Raw genomic sequence first — 17,256 nt, 5'->3', positions numbered from 1 at the left:
ATAGATTCGACGCGCAAAGAGTAAGTAGTGGACGGAGCTCGGGGAAGCAAAAGGGAATTTTCATAAATTGAGCGACTCGATGTTCCTCGCTCGAGTAATTAAAAACGTAATATCTTCGCCTCGTTATAATATTTCGTCGCAAAAAGTTATTTGTTTTCTCAAATTTTTACGAGTCATCGAAGAAATTATTAGGATCGAGTATTCCTTAAATATACGAACGGAGAAATTTTTCCTCGCGAAAATGGGTCGAAATAAAACGGAGCGTCGGTCGGAATCGAAACCAGACGTCAGTCGCTATGAACGATCTAATACGTTATAATTACCAACCTATTTGAATGAGCAGCGAACGAAAGAGTGACGCAACAACGAACAAGAATTGAATTGAAATTTTCGCAAACGTTATTTATTGGCGGTTCTTATATAAAAATCGTAATAAATAAAATGCTCTCCTTTGAATGTAAATTCAAAACGGTTCGTGTTCCGTTTCACGACGCACGAAATTTTACACAAACGGTCCCGAAAAGAACTCCATTCTCGAGAGGATATTTCGCTCGGGAAATATTAGAATGAGAAAAGAATTCATCGAGAGCATCGAAAACGTCAAATTCGACGAAAAAATCTCATGCATTTAAATGGATAAACGCCGAGGAAAATTTCGTTTCTTCGGAGGGCGATCGATACTGAAATATTATTTACGAACTCGTCGAAGGAAGAGAACGGGCGCGATCTCGAAGGAGAGAGAGAGAGAGAGAGAGAGATACGTATATATATTTATCGCGGTTGACGGGAGTATCGATGCTGTTCGGAGCATATTTATTCGCGCGTGGTAGATCCGGACGGCGTGCATGCGCGCCTTCTGCTATGTATACTCGGGCACTCGAATAAAGACGAGCGCGGGAAAAAGAGAGGAGATCCGCGACACACCGAGAAGATTTATGCGCACGCAACACGGCTAACGAGCAACGCGAATTTACGGGCAAAAACAAACGGGGACGAAATTCGAAAAGGAGGGACTGTCGACGGTCGAAGAGAAGGACAGAGAGAGAGTCTTGGTCTCGACAAGGTGCCTACACGGTTTCCAACGCGTGAAGGATATATATATGTGTGTGTGTGTGTGTGTGCGTAGGTAAGAAAGGAAGGAAGGAAGGAAGGACAAAAAAAACCGAGAAGCGAGAGCGAAAGATATTCGGGAGGAAGGCGAGAAATATAATTTGACGAACAAAGTTGCACGAGGAGTGGGGGAAGGGGGGAGGAGATAGGGATCGAAGTGGCGCCCGAAGGTAAAGGGCAAAAGCGTGGAAAGGGGAGGCAAGAGAGAGAAAGGGAAACGAGTCGGATAGAGTCGTGTCGAAGGAGCGGCAAGAAATAAAGGAAGACGGATTCCTCGGGCGCAAGGAGATCGCGAAAGACGCGAAAGAAGGAGAGAGGCAAAGAGCGGCGGGAGAGGCGGGTATATGTGGCGCGAGGTAGAGCGAGAGGAGGGAGAAAGAAATGGACAAAAGACGCGGAGGATAAAAAAGAGCAAAAGAGATAAGAAGGAGGTAGTGAGGGGAGGGGCGGGGAGGAGGGCGAGACAGAGAGAGAGAGAGAGGGAGAGAGCGATCGACGGAAAACGGGTCCACGGCTTGGGTGGAGGAACTAGTCTTACCTAGTAGATTGCCCTGTCTCGGTTCTCGGTCCGTGCTTTTGCGCCCGTCCAAGGTAGGAGGGAACCTCCGAGTCCTCTCCGTTTAACGCATAACCGAGGCAAAGAGGAGGCGGAAAAGAGAGGCGAGATCGAGAGCCGCGTAGTAGTCACGCGTAATCCCGTGTATCGTACGTATACACATAATATATATATATATATATATATATATATGGTGTGTATACACGTACGCGTATACGTGGATAGAAGTCGAGAGCGTGTATATGTATATAGCATAGGAGAGCGGGAGGAAGGCGAGCGCGCACAGGGCCACTCGATCGGGAAGAGAGAACGAGATGGAGAGAGAACGGCGGAGAGGAGCGTGTGTGTACGTAGCATCGGAAGAGTGTACCACCAGACCGCTAGTGTTGTGACGGCGATCGTGCCCACGACTTCTCCGCCGGACCCGGCATCCGTGTTCCGTCATTTCTGTTTCCCTCTCTTTCTCTCTCCCTATTCTGCTTCCCCCTCCTCGCTCTATCTCCTTGTCTCTCTCTCGCCTCGATACCTGTCTCCCTCCGCGACTATTATCCTTCTCCCTCACTCCACCCACCCCCCAAACACCTCGTTCCCTTTTCGTCCTTTCCCGCTTGCCGCGTGTCTCGCTTCTCTCTCTCTCTCTTTCTTTCTCGCTCTTTCTTTCTGTTCTGTTCTCTTCTCTCTCTCTCTCTCTCTAGCCGTCTATCCCATTTCCCTACAACGTTTTCTCTCCTCCACGGTCCTTTTCCTTTTCGCTTCTAAGGTTCTCCGGTGATCTCTTCTCCCCCCCCCCACCTTTGGTCGCAGCAGGCGGTGGTCCCTCGCACTCCCCCTACTCGCGGTATCGGGCCCTCCCCCACGAGAGCGGTTCTGGAGGCGCGCGTTTTCGTGATCCACATAGCCACTTCCGGCGAAAAGTGAACCGCCGTTGGGTGATGAACCGGCGGAGCTGATGAACCGCCGCCACGCGAACGTCGCTCGTCGTGAAAGAGGAGGTGGGCCCGCGGGGGAGGCAGGGAGAGAGAGAGACCGTGCGGCGGTACAGTGTCGAGAGATATCCAGTGTGTTGCATCCTCGTCGCGATTCGTTTGTGCGGAGCAACGTGCGCGCAGGTGTTTCGGAATAGTGTGCCATCGCCGCTGTTACCACGTGTCCACTGCGCGATTCGCCACTCGGTACGTATACGCAACCACGTCTATTTTACCATCGGGTATTCTCGTTTCTCGCGGATGAGATGATATTCGATCGGTGTAGCTGGAAAACGTAAGAAATTTAATTATTTACGTTATTACATCGAGATAGATATAATTCGAATTTAGACAAATTTATTAATTCGTGTGTATCTGATATATCGTGACGTAAAGAGGAAATGACTAGCAATAATTATCCGTTTAGAATTCTGACAATCGTTCTTCGTGATCGATGCATCGTAAACAAAATATCAAGAATCTAAATCGGACAATTGACTCTGTAATCGATAAAATGATCCGATAAAATTTAAATTATTCTCGATGGATTAAAATTAAAATTTGTATTTTGTAGAAAAAGTATAGCGGATAATTCGCAAAAATTACACGTGACAAACCTGATTTATCGCGCGGAGCGTGTTCATTAAGCGGCTTCACGGGGGGAACAGAACCGGCAGGAATTAAAATCTCTTAACCTGGATCGAATGACGCCGCCTGTCGCGTGGCGAGGGGGTCGCGTTTAAATAAATCACGTCCACGGTCACGTTTCCACAGAACATAAAATTACCAGCAAATTGGATAAAATATCGAGAGAGGGTAGAATCTGTTATTTCCCATCGTACGTGTTAATCGTACTTGTCACGAAGATCTTCTCGTTTCACAAACTTCTAATACGATAATTCGACACGCATGGCGTTATATTCGAACTTGCCTTCTCTCTCTCTCCTCCCCTCCTCTCTCTGAAAAAAACGTAACTTCGCAAACTCGTTTCAAAGGAATTCGTTAATTTTTGCGCGCACTCACTCGAACTTTTGAAATATTTACAAAGCCACTCTTACACTCTTGAATTCTATAAAACGCAAACGCGGCAGGGAACGTGAAAGGCGCAAAACTATGGTGGCTTTTTCCCCCCCGAACGGGGGGGAGGGGGGGGGGGTATCGAACGGCGGGGATCGGTAGCAACTGGTTCTCGCAACTTCTCGTGACTCGCGTGATTTATCGCGTGCAAAAGTGTCAACAAGAGTAAACCGTGTGTAGCCGGGCTCCGCGTGTGTCGTTGTGCGCCGTGGGGGCGCTCGCAATTAATCAAGAATCCGAAAATTATCGACAGAGTTATGGATATCCTTTGTACACGGGCTGCCCACTTTGCCTCGCGCGTACGATTAATTTTCACGAGTGCCGTCGGCTACCGTCTGTTTGTTGTTCGCGAGAATTACCCGGTTAATAGGGGAATAATAACGAGGAAGAAAAGAGGTATGATGGATTATGGATATGGCGTTTAATAGTTGCGTTATTTGGAGAATGATTTCGCGAAACAAAGGTTATAATTATCGACCGTGCGCGTCTCGTCGTTTCGTTACCGATAGTGCTCGACTTTTCAATTTCACTTTATTATTAAACCATTCCAAACTCGACGTGATGATACATCGGTAAGAGAGCGAGCATGAAATCATAAAACGGTTTTGTACGGCGATATCGTTGTTAATTTTGTCTCTCATTTTCACAAATTACTCGTAACCTCTAAATTTAATTTATCCGTTGATGAAATTTCTCTACGTTATATTTGTCCCTTCGACTCTATCGATTTTTGACGTCAATATCGGCGAACATCTGTATCCTTTTAGGTTATGCTTACGCGCATACCCGTGACTTGGTTCGTTAATTTAACGATATATTCGTGGCGATTACCACGATCGCGATCGTGTTTCAATTTTCGTTCGATTGAACGGTATGGATTTAATTAGAAAATAAAGCGGAGTGATACGCATTGGCCGAAAACAAATCGTAATTAATATTCAACTAATTGCAACGAGTTTTTATCATATTACCAATCTTTCCACTTTTGATTCAATTATTCGAATCTCTCTTGCAAAAATAATTAGTTTTACTCAACGATATATTTTTCCATTATCATCACGTTTAGTACTCGGAATAAATAACGAATAACGAATCGTTTGACAACAATTTAATCGATAATAATTTTAGTAATAATAAACATGAATTGCTCCCATACGATCAACAATATTGCCAACTATCTGTAAAGAATTGAAATATATTACTCGTCATCTCGAATATTCGAGCAAGATTAGAAAAATATTAAAACATTATTGTTTAATATTTTCCTCGCCAATATCATTAATCGTGTGCGATCTCCTCGAATATCGAGCGTGAATTCACTCCTCTTCTTTGCAGGCATTCCATCCTTCTTCCAAACGAATCTCCAGCACAGTGTTTATTTACGATAGAGGCGCGTAGAAACCTCGTTAGAAGAGACACTAGAGCTTTTGTCCGTGTCTACGACGACACACGTAGATTCCCAGCTTGCAAACTTATCCGACGACGTGGCGTTTCGTGAAATTTATCGACGGCCGCTTACGTGACTCGCGTCACTCGCGCTATACGGATCGATAATCGAATTGCGAGATACATAGGAACGACTGATTAAAATTCCTCGCGGTGAGGCGAGTTCCACGATCCCACCGCGATTATTTCCGCTTTTCTGAACGGATTTCAAACGTGTGCAACCGTCCTTTCAAATGCAAATATGGATTTCTTTGTAACTCGTAACGTCTTCATCGGGAATAAAGAAGAGATGATCGTTGGGGGAAGAGGTTACTCGGGTTTATTCCCTGTTCTGGGAAACAAAATCTTGTGACTAAATCGTAATTGTCGCTTCGATAACTTTATGCAAGTTTATGGTATATTGAAGTGTAAGGTAAATATTTATAGAAAGATATCCGATCTTAATGATTTTTTTAACGTGTGTCAAGGTTATCAAGGAACAGTGTTGTATTTGTTATTTGAAAAAATTATTATCGAACGTAGTTCGAGTTTAGGTTAAGTTTAGGTTAGGTTAGGTTATTTGTTATTGTTGTTCAATTGTCTTATCTTAATTTTAAGTTTAATTTCATTTATAAAGATTAAATAAAAATTCATTTTCTTAATTACATTTTTGTTAATAACTTTTTAAAAAACTCTGACGAATTTTCACAAAATTGTTCAAAATGATAATATTAGATGCCAAGAATTATAAATAAAGTAGAAATTATTTTGAGAAATTGATAATTAAGAAATAATTTTTTTGATTAAAATATCAGTATTAACTTGAAATATCATGATAAAATTATAAAATTCTATCAATTAGACTTACTACGATTCTCGTCTTCAATTATCAATTTAATTGAAAATTAAGAAATAAAATAATATAAAATAATGACATTAGATATTGAAAGGAAGAGATAGATAAATTAATAGATGAATCAACAAATATAACTTAAAATTTAAATACACCAATTATTATTATTATTATTATTATTAGAATGATAAATACTAAATTGGAAAAATTAAATTTTTTTTTGTAGGAAGGAAACGGAATAGAAATAAACAGTTTACACATGATGATGCAACAAGAACTATATACATAGGTAATATATACATATATACTGTATCACTTTATTACTCAATTTAGAAACTATTACGATTCTCGTACATTTATCGTGCTATTTAACGACTGTGCAGGCATCGTTCAAGTTGATAATATCGCTGACAAGTGAATCACAAGCGAGGATGTATCAGTTTTTCGCGAGAACAGTAGAGTGTGAAAGCATAGCACGTACATACGTACACGTTTTTCTGTCGGTAAGGGAGAGCGCAGAAATGGATCGCTCGTGACACGGGGGAGTATCTTCCTTACACGATTCGTTTAACGAGGCAATATAAACTTCGGTTCGAAACGTGAGACGAAACGTGAGAAAATAGCGGGGAAGAAATTACGATGAAATTTCTGTCCGCGGACGAATCTTTTCCGTTAATTGGAGTACGGAAGCTTCCGTGGAAAATTTCTTCCACGAAAGCGGCGTTTCACGTTTCCAAACCATCTCCTCTGGGCGCTGGTGATCGGTCGAGCGGAGTAATATCACGAAAAGCGAAATAAGAAATAATAGAATCGTTAAGGATAAGGAAAATATTAATCGCGCAATTAACGATATAACGAATTATTATTTTTATAATATAACTTATAATATAATATCTTCGTGTTTATTATTTTCATGAAATTTATTATTACGCTCGTCACTTATTAAAATTCAGATTTATGATATAAATTTTGCCGTATACCATAACCGAAAACGATACATCGATGTAGTTTGTTATTTCTTTGTCATATTTTTTTTTTTTTTCAATTAATTTTAATTAAAAATTTATCGTTTAATTTCACTTACTTGATATTTCCACGAAACAAAATATCTTGAATCTTTATATCTTTTTTGATCTTTCTTAGTTGCAACTTATTTATCATCTCGGAGAAACGAGATATATAAATTAAACTCGCAAACGAATTTTCACGAATTTTCACGAAGAAGATAGAAAAATACAAGGAGATTAATTCAATTATAAAATTAAAAAAAATTTTTCATCCTTCTAAAAAAAAAAAATAGAGAAAATTAGGTCGATCTCGAGCTAAAAATCCACGGTTTTATCGCGTACCTGTCGAAACTAATCGACGCGAGCCAGACGCTTTCCTCGCGTCGTCATTATGTTGTTACACGGCTAATAATAACGTGAAAGCGAAACGGCGGAGGTCCTCGTCAAGCCGGTTGCATATCAAATCCCGAGAGGAACGAATTATATCGCGCTTAATGATCGTGCGTTGTTTGGAGAACGAAGGGTACTGCCGCGCAATTATTAAATCGTTAAGTCGGGCCCGTAGCCACACGAACGCGGCCACGGGCGGGCGCATCCCATAATACCGTGCGGCCAGTGGTTCTTGAATCTATCCTTCCGAATCCGACCGCCGAATCGATCCACGTTTCATTCCGGTGTAAGATAAATTCGCCTTCGCGCCACCAGAATATCGCTAATAATAATAATAATAATATAATTTGTGAAAAATTCTAGGTAATAAAGGAACATTGGTATGAGAATGTCATTGTTAAGGTACTTTGTACAGTTTCATAGTATTTTAACCTTTCCTCCAAGGTAAACGAAAATTGACAATAAAAGGATACGGGATATATATATATTGTTTTTTATTGAAAAATTCTAGAAAATTCTTCAAGCCAGTTTCATAAAATTTCTTGCGCCAGAGTGATTCTCCGTGGTGTAAGCGTCACTGGCACAAGGAGGTATCCCCCCCCCTCCCCTCTCTCTCGCTCGCTCGCTCGCTCGCTCACTCTTTTGGTCGTAAAAACCGAACATACATCTCTAACATCCCATAAAATTAATAGAAATCTACATACCTTTTATTAAAAATTATAGAGAGATTCTAAATAATACGTTTTCTTGGGTTGAATTACCACTTGTCCTGACTCGTCGCTTGACTAACGTGGTAAAATTAAATTTTTACAGAGAGAGAGAGAGAGAAAAAAAAAACGATCGTCGAAGAAAAAAATAATTAATCCTTAAAATTTGGGATTCAACGACAAGGTTTAAATTAATTAATTTTTTCCGCCCGGAAGAAAACCACTGGCCATAGAATTTCCATTACTCTCGTTTCTTAAATTATCGTTAACATCGTACGAACGTAATTCCTACCTTTCGTTGCCTCGATCGCGCCGACAATTTTCCACTCTCGGATCTCGGGCAAATAAAACGTTAACCCCCCCCCCCCCCGTCTCTGTGTGTGTGTACGTGCGTCCGATCCGCAATGAGAAACTATCCGAGTGAAATAATTACTTCTTTCTTGCTTGCGGGACGCTCGCAGGACGACGCGAGCGATGCGAGCGTTTTTTTCTCCCTCTTCTTTTTCTAACCTTTAGGAAGAAAGAGAAAGAAAGAAAACTAACCTACTCGGTCTCGCGCCATCTATATATCTGGTAACAGATTACACGGTGGTTTAACCGTGGAACAAATACCGGCTCAACTACAACAATCTCCTCCCAAGGTTTTTGTTATTGAAATAAACAGAGGCAGCGTGTCTCAACCCTTGGCCGATCCTTTACATTATCCTTAATTATATAACGTGTATTTATTTATTTATTTATTTATTGTTTCAAATCTTAAATTTCGAGCTTCGTATATACACAAAGTTTTTATTCGTTAAAACTCGTAACGTCGCGATCGATCTTCGTTTTTTTTCTCGGTTTTTGGCGTTGTAATTATTATTATTATTACGTTTCGAGGCAATAAATTATTAAATTTCTGGGGATAAAAATAATGGATGGTAAATTATGTTTGATTATAATTGTTTTAAAAACGGAGTTAATATAATTTTAATTAACATAATATTTTTAGAGTCGATTGTTGTCCAAAATAACGGAATAAAATATTTCGATGTTAATTTCGTTTCGATTTTACGTTTCCACGAGTTGAAATAATTGTTTGCACACACATACACGCGCGCACAATAGTATTACACGAAATTCACGTGTCTCGAGTCAATCAACGTGCCACGCGTGGATAGATAAATTCATCGAAATAAAATTTATCTATTCGAGGATGGGCAAAGGAGAACGACTGTCGTTTCGAAACGGTAATAGATACGAGTTACAGCTTTGGCATCGTTGCACACGTACGTACAGAGTTTACGGTGAAAAATCGTTAAAGCTATTTAGTTAGGCCAATTGCCGCAATTAAGCCCAATTAAGTTATTATTGCAAAATGTTGCGATCGTAAGTTTTAATAGCGAATAAAGACGGAGACGCTATTCAACTTTTCGACAAGGATTCTTATCTTATCTTTCTTGTACTACTTGTATCGAAAATATTTTTATATTTGGAACGAATAATTATTTTTATACACGACGACGAATTCGTATTCTTCGTATTCCTTTATGCATATTCATACATCGATCGAAAATAAAAATAGAAGAATTTTTGTGCAACAACGTAATTTCTGTACATCTTTGTGTCTTTCGATACATTTTGAAATCATTATATCGTATCAATTTAATTAATTTCAATTTCTCGAATTTTATTTTTCAATTATTTCAAGAAACTTATTCAAAATTTAAGGGAACCAGTGATGGGTAAAATTTGATAGTTCACGAATAACTTTATTGTTCAAAACATAACAATAAAATCGCAAATAAGCAAACCGTTGAGGTTAGGTTCGAAAAGTGAATCGACCACGATAGTTACGAATAAAGTTCGTCCAAGCATTTTAATAAATAGTTAAACTTTAAAGTAACTTAATCAAGAATTTTTTAACTAATTACTTTTTTTAATACCCAACTCTTGCTTAAAACTTTCAATAATAAATCGAAAATTTTTTGCGATCGATAGAATCGATTTTATCGACATTTCGAAGAAAAAAAGATTGCTTGATAAGAATTTGAAAATTGGACTCTTATTGCAATAATAATACGATTCAGAATGAAAAATTCGTCCCTTTTCCATCTCATGCTTTATCCCTGTATTCAAAGTTAAAATATCTTAAAAAAAAAAAAAATAAATAAACAAATTTCGCTACGAGTTTCATTTTCGAATTTTATATAAAATTATTATACGTGAAGGAAACAAATTAAAAAAATCGTGAAAATTTCTGGAAAAGTTGGGAGAAGAAGTTCAATTTTTTTTACTCATCTCGCCAACTTTTATTACAATTATTCAGTTTCAACGCTTCTACGAAAATAAATTTTCGTTCAAATTTATCCTCCATTTTCCTCCCCTATCTTAACTTTTAAATCCGGGTGTAATATGTTGGAGCGGAAAAAAAAAGAGAGAAGGAAAAAAAAGGAGAAGGATAAGTCGATCAGAAGGTTGGCGAAAGAGGAAAGGGGATTTTTATAAGGTACGGTTCATTATCATTGCCCGGAGGAGCACGCCGTGGTTGCGCGCCCCCTTCTTGCGTTTCATCGATATTAATTAAACTTGTGCGTTTATCTTCGCCGGCCATCTTTATTATTATTATTAACGTCTGAATGCGAATCCCAGATTTTATTTAACTTTTCTTTTTTTTTTTTTTTTTTTTTCGAAAAGGAAAGGAAGAGAGACGTTCCATCGTTTGAAGCGGCGAAGATACATGGACGACGATGACGAAAGTCAAATACGATCCATCGCGTCACGTATGATTATGCTAAGCGGTGCGCCGGTGTCGCCACGTAAAATCGATTTATATATCGTCCGCCTTTTCCTATTACGCCGCCTATTATTTTTAATTCCAGACACTCGCGGATAAAGTGTGAACAGGAAAATCCGTGTTCATCGCGCCTAAAATATAACATCGTCTCGGGAATAAATGAAAATGAATCGTTTAGTTGTTATAAATTCTTCTTTTTTCTTTATTTCTTTCTTTCGAATCGCAAGATAAACAATCCTGTCTATCGCAGAAAATTAAAAAGATATATAAATTTTCTTTGTTATATATTTATGTATCGCGAAGAAACACGAGAAATAATTTAATTACTATTTACATCTTTTTCTAAATAAAAATCATCTCTAACTGCAAACTTCTGTCTCACAAAGAAAAAAAGAAACAGCGACTCGAACGATAAAACAGGACGACTTACCCTATTTATTCGAGAGAGAGAGATAGATAGATAGATAAATAGATAGATAAATAGACAGAGAGAGAGAGAAAGAAAGAGAGAGACAGAGAGAAAAATCGATGGAACAACGCGCACGATGCCTTGCTTGCACAACGATCAAAACAGAGTCGGTGTTTTCATCCGGCGGAATAACTTCATCGGGCACTCCCGCTCTCGGCTACCGCCTGTCAATTAGCTATCATTAACATCGGCAAATTAGTCTAAGGAGGCTAAGTCTCGTATTCGTAGGAGTAAATCCCGTTTCCCGAGTCGAGTTCCACTTTTCGTTATAATATCCACTTATTATTCCCTCCTTCTCTTTCTTTCTCTCTCTCTCTCTCTTTCTTCTGCTTTCTCGTCTCTCACCTCTCACTCGGGTCCGTTATATACGCGTTTTCACACGCGTTTTGCCCACGCGCTTGCTCCAATCCATTCGCTCGAATGCATTTCCGGTGCCTCTCACTCGCGTCATCATCGTCATCGTTGTCGCCATTGACAGCCGTTGTACACGTCACCAGCCCACGTGCGCCCCCCCCCTCCCACTCTTCCACCCGAACGCCTCTCCCTCTCTCGCAATTCGAACGAACCTCATTTCTTCCGTGTCTCCCGTTCTGTTGCCCATTCGCGTTTGTCGCGGAAATAAATTTGAATAAATTCTCGATTCGAATCGATCGATGGATATACGCGGATCGATGTGTTTCGCAGGTGGTGTGAAACAAGGTGATGTAAAAAAAAAAAAAAGAGAAAGAAAAGATCAGAGCGAAAATAAAGTAATAAGTAAATTTATTATCGATCTCGTGAAATGAGTTTCGAACCGTTTTAACGTAAATGACGATGAATTTATTTGATTAATGTATCTACGTTTCGAATCAAGAATCGTTCTTTCGAATTTCTCCCAGGAGTATGTATAAAACTTAATTCACCCTTGGGACACAAGGGGTCGCTCGTTGTACACACACGTTGCGCACAAGCAATAAGACAATTTCTCGTCGAGTTGGGACGACGCGTCGTTAATCACCGTGATGATGCGCACGTCTTGTGTGGCGCGTTACACGCACGACAACTCAATTCGGCCGACACGGTACACACGGCTTTAAAACCGCGCCTCGCTTATAAATATTCCGCCGCCGTTCTTCAATACCGAGCGGAACTATCGTTTCGTTGCCGCTTTTACCGCGCTTTTTTTTTTCGTCGTTTCGACCGACGTTCGTCCGTTCGTCTCTTTTCGAGTATAATAAAAAATATCAACAATTTTTTAAACATCGATTTATCGATCGAAATTTTTCTTCCAATTTTGCAGCGTTGAAAAATTATTATTATTATTATTATTATTATTATTGGAACTTGATCAACTGTGGAATCAAGTTTTATTATTGGCCGCGATATTTTCGATATAATTATCAGACCGTGAATATTTTCACGTTTAAAATTAAATTGGTATTAAATTGGAATTGGAAAAAAATTTATATTATAGCTTTGAGTGTTCTTTTTTTTTCTGCATATACAAACATCGAATAAATTAATGATCGATGTTAATCGCGCGGATCACTTTAATGAAACATTCAGATCGATGTGTATATATATATATATTTGTCAATACTTCAAGGTTCTCGATATTGACAATACGCCAATCTATTTCTGCGAATGTTCAATAATATCGATACAATTACGTATTCCACGTGCGTATATATATATATATGTATATATATATATTAAGAACTTCGTAATATTGACAACGTGCATAAATCGATCGGCTGAATATTTCTCTTAAGATACAATCGCTCAAGTTGCAGAAATCGATCGATTTAAGTTACCACATCTGTAATTAAAGTTAGTTAATGCGCCGTCATTTGTCATCGTTATAGATACCAAGCCGGCCGAGTTGTTCAATTGACGGTATATGGTATTTCCATCGATCGGTATCTCCGCTTAAACGGACGAAAAAAATATCGCGTGTTCGAACGAACGAATCTTGTTATTGGGAATTATTGTCCCTTCCAGGGGACACGAGTTTCTGTTGACGAGAGGATATTGATAAAAATTTTCCAGCAAATCGATATCCAGCTTGTTGCCAAACGTGTAGGTTTTTTTTTTTTTTGTATTTTGGGACAAATTTATTTATTTATTCACAAAGGATAGGACAGTTGTTTCACAAGGGATAGGTTCATAAATCTTTGAAGAGAAATTGGATAAATTGGAATATCTGAAAGTTTAATGTGGAAGTTTTAATATCTTTTAATATCTGACATCTCAAAATTTCTAATATCATATAACAATGTGGAATGGATATAATAGCGTGATAAGTTTGACAAGTTTAACTTAACTTCTTTGTTAATGAAATAAAAAATTCAATTTAATAATTTAATACTAATCAAATTTCAATGTTGGAATAGAGAGGGATATGATATAATTGTAACCTACAGTTTTTATAATTTTCAAATGTTATATAATCTTAGAAGCAAATAGATAATAATAATAATTTTACAATCTTTTGCAATCAATGGATTGTTGTTAATTGATCAAAGTTTTATTACAAATTTGTTTATTCTCCTGCTACCTTGACTATTTTAAGAAACTATAAATTTTTGAAGAGGATAAATTGAAAAATCTGCAAATGCAAGTTTAATCTTATATCCTTACAATTTCTAACATCTGACAATAATTTGATATCACAAAATTCCTAACAATAAATATAATAATATAAAAAGGCCAATTTAATTCCTAACATAACCTAATCTTTTATTAATAAAATATGAATTATAATATATTAAGTAACATCAGACAATGTTTTGATATCACAAAATTCCTAACAATAAATAAATGTAATAATATAAAAAGGCTAATTTAATTCCTAATCTAACCTAATCTTTTACTAATAAAATATAAAATTATAATTAAATATGAATTATAATATATTAAATAACATCTGACAATAATTTGATATCACAAAATTCCTAACAATAAATGTAATAATATAAAAAGGCCAATTTAATTCCTAACATAACCTAATTTTTTACTAATAAAATATGAATTATAATATATTAAATAACATCTGACAATAATTTGATATCACAAAATTCCTAACAATAAATATAATAATATAAAAAGGCCAATTTAATTCCTAATCTAATCTTTTACTAATAAAATATGAAATTATAATTAAATAAGAATTATAATATATTAAATAACATCTGACAATACTTTGATATCACAAAATTCTTAACCTAACATAACCTAATCTTTTAAACTAATAAAATATAAAATATAGTAACCATTTAGCAATCAAATTCTAACCTTATAGAGAGGCCAATTAATTCCTAACCTAACATAACCTAATCTTTTACTAATAAAATATGAAATTTAAGCATCAAATTCTTTAGCAATCAAATTCTAACCTTATAGAGAAAAATATGATACAATTGTACAATTTTTGTAATTTCCAATTATTGCATAATCTATCTTAAAAGTAAAAAAAAAAAAGGTAATAACAGTAATAAGACTGAATCCACAATTTCAACGGGTATTAAAATTACCGATATTCGATAATTTACCTTTGCAATCAACGAATTATTGTCAATCGATTGAAATTTTCAGTTTGAAATAAATTTAACGCCTGTGCACGCGCAATTCTACGTGTATATCTATCAGCCCTTGTCCCAATTAGCAACAGAAGGGTGGCAAACGGTGCGGAATACCGAAAGGGTTTGGGGAAATCAAAGTCAGTTGATTAACTCTCTCTTTCTCCCTCTGTCTACGAGATCAGTAATTAGCCACGCGGGGATAGCTATCAACACGAGCGAACTTTCGATACATTTGCAATGGCAATTAACATTTATTTTCTCCGTGCTCCGACTTCGAATCGGCTCGATTGCTAATTTTTCCTTTTTTTCTTTTCCTTCGTCGCCTCTTTTTCATTTATTCGATTCGATAATCGACAGTCGCGAAGAAGAAACGCAGATTCGATTATTATTCATGAGTTTCTTTGTTCTTCGCACAGTTTAAAATATAATTGCCTCGATTTCATATCGGATCGATTGATTATAATACCAACTGAAAGAAAAAAAAAATAGAGAAAGTTGAGTGAATTATAATTTCGTATTTCATATTTAAAAAATTTTTAATCAATCAATAATTCGTATATTCACGAAAAAAAATAAATAAATAAAAAAACCTTGGAAAAATTTTCGTTGGAGGAGAATCTGCTCAAACCGATCAAATTTTCTTGTTTTCGCGACCATCGTCGTCTGTGGTTGGCTCGCAATAATTTTCCAGCATTTTGCAGCGCCCCCTGTGGATAATATAATGAAACTGGAGCGGCAAATAATTGGGAACGCGGGGACACGTGATAATACAAAATAAATCCGGCTATTCACAGGGAGGGAGGGAGGGGAGGGAGAGGTAGGTAGGGTTGTATCGAGTCCAATCATGGGGGCTCTCGTTCAAATCCGATTACCATAACTACCGAGCATTACTCCGCCTGACCACCAGAGGAATCTCGCGTAACAAGCTTCATGCCTTGGGACGCAAAGCTGCTGCTACGAAAGCATCCCGCCTTTTCCTTCCTTCTTTTCTTCCTTCCTTCCTTACCGACCAAGCTGCAACTCAACTTCAATTCCTTTCTTTTCGCAGGGATTATTCCTCTCCTTTCCTTGTTATTCCAAGCCGGTGAAAAACTCACCATTCTTTCTCTGCCTGTAGGAAAAATAATCTGAGAATCGTCAATTTCGAACTTTGTTTTTTACAACAACAAAGAAAGACTCGTTCCAGTTTTAAGCTTCTTCTTCTTTTAGATATCGATCGGTTTGGCCTTGTGTCCTCGAATCCCGCCTCTAAACGTTTTATCGCCCTGGTGTTCTAATCCGAACTGTGTTGGGTTGTTTCGAACGTTTTTTTTTTCTTTTCACTCGAGATTAAACCTCGGATTTGTCGTCTTATCCTATTCGGATTTTTGTTCGACGAATAGCGGCGTGTTTGGATTCTGAAGTTAAAATTTTATTTTATTAATAATTCGGGGGAATTGTTGGGATCGAATTTTTTTAACTTTCGAAGAATTCGAAGGTGAAAAATTCGAGCGAACGAGGATTGAGAGAAAAAAATTAAACGAATATTACGATCTTTTTTTTTCTTTTTTTGTTTCAATCGATGTAAAATTATCGCTCGAAAATGTACTTGCTTACTTCGACGAATCAATTAAACAATTATTTTAATAACTTTTCAACGATTGCTCTCCACTTGCACAACTTAAGAACATAATTCTTCGTCAACAACGTTATAATCTCGTAAATTAAAACTGTAATAAAAATTGCGATGACAATTTATACGATGATTTATATTTATATTACAGGTGAAGGAGAGTGAAAGCTCACGTTGGCGTATCCCGGCCTGACTGCAACCATGCGTTATCCACTGATGCTTCAAGCGTTCATCGTCGTTGTGCATATAGTGCCAGAAGCTCGTCTCCATCGTCCAAGGGGTGAGTCATTTCTGAAAAATATCCAATTTTCCAAAATTTACGTTCGAAAAAATACGTTCGAAAGGGTTTGAAACTTTTGACAATTACTCGCTCGATTCTTTAAGCGAACGACTTGGCACTGTTCGTGCACTTCGAATCGAAACGGAACAGTCTCTCTTTCTCACTCGCTCTTTATCGCTAACTTATGCGCTGTTGTCATTTTTCACGTGTTCACGACGCGGCGCGGGACATCGTTCTAGTCGATCCTTCGAGAATAAAGATGCGTGTGACTCGAGGGAACTGGAAGGAAGGAATCTTTCAAGATTAATTTATCTCCTTTATCGATTCGAAAAAAATTATAAAGAATCGATGTAAAATTTTTTTGAGCTTTATGATTATATATACATGACCGTAATAAAATTTATGACAAAATATACTACAAACAATATTTATTTCTATCGTCAAAAATATATATATAGTATTCTTTGTT

At 37.5% G+C, this 17,256-nt stretch overlaps 1 protein-coding gene and 2 long non-coding RNA genes across 9 annotated transcripts in view; 1 reads left to right on the top strand and 2 right to left on the bottom strand.

Moving 5' to 3' along the window:
- The first annotated feature begins 1,894 nt into the window (after positions 1-1,894).
- LOC412888 (A disintegrin and metalloproteinase with thrombospondin motifs 7) overlaps positions 1,895-17,256 on the top strand; it is an 81,228-nt gene continuing 65,866 nt past the window's right edge. The window contains exons 1-3 of one of the 5 annotated variants that reach the window (XM_006570529.3): positions 1,895-2,838; positions 6,213-6,275; positions 16,659-16,787. In XM_006570529.3, coding sequence (XP_006570592.2) covers positions 16,709-16,787 — 79 coding nt within the window. In that variant the 5' untranslated portion in view covers positions 1,895-2,838; positions 6,213-6,275; positions 16,659-16,708. Of the gene's footprint in view, positions 2,839-2,907; positions 2,927-3,964; positions 4,105-6,212; positions 6,276-16,658; positions 16,788-17,256 lie in introns of those variants that run through there. The other 4 variants (XM_006570528.3, XM_006570535.3, XM_006570533.3 and 1 more) reach the window with 4 other exon arrangements.
- On the bottom strand, positions 2,304-3,771 carry LOC107964543. The gene is made up of 2 exons (XR_001703238.2): positions 3,249-3,771; positions 2,304-2,917 (listed from the first exon to the last, which is right to left on the bottom strand). It is a non-coding gene; the product is annotated as an uncharacterized LOC107964543 (long non-coding RNA).
- The window catches only part of LOC102655251, a 41,955-nt gene continuing 38,925 nt past the window's right edge, over positions 14,227-17,256 (bottom strand). For all 3 annotated transcript variants that reach the window (XR_411874.3, XR_411876.3, XR_411879.3), the window contains exons 2-5: positions 16,681-16,798; positions 16,492-16,604; positions 15,486-16,292; positions 14,227-15,364 (exon numbers count right to left, since the gene is read on the bottom strand). This is a non-coding gene — a long non-coding RNA (uncharacterized LOC102655251). The remainder of the gene's footprint in view (positions 15,365-15,485; positions 16,293-16,491; positions 16,605-16,680; positions 16,799-17,256) is intronic.

Source organism: Apis mellifera, linkage group LG6 (assembly GCF_003254395.2).
Source record: "Apis mellifera strain DH4 linkage group LG6, Amel_HAv3.1, whole genome shotgun sequence".
In the NCBI taxonomy this organism is placed as follows: Eukaryota; Metazoa; Arthropoda; class Insecta; order Hymenoptera; family Apidae; genus Apis; species Apis mellifera.
The sequence above is the reverse complement of the archived record's forward strand: the minus strand, read 5'-3'. Positions and strand labels throughout refer to the sequence as shown.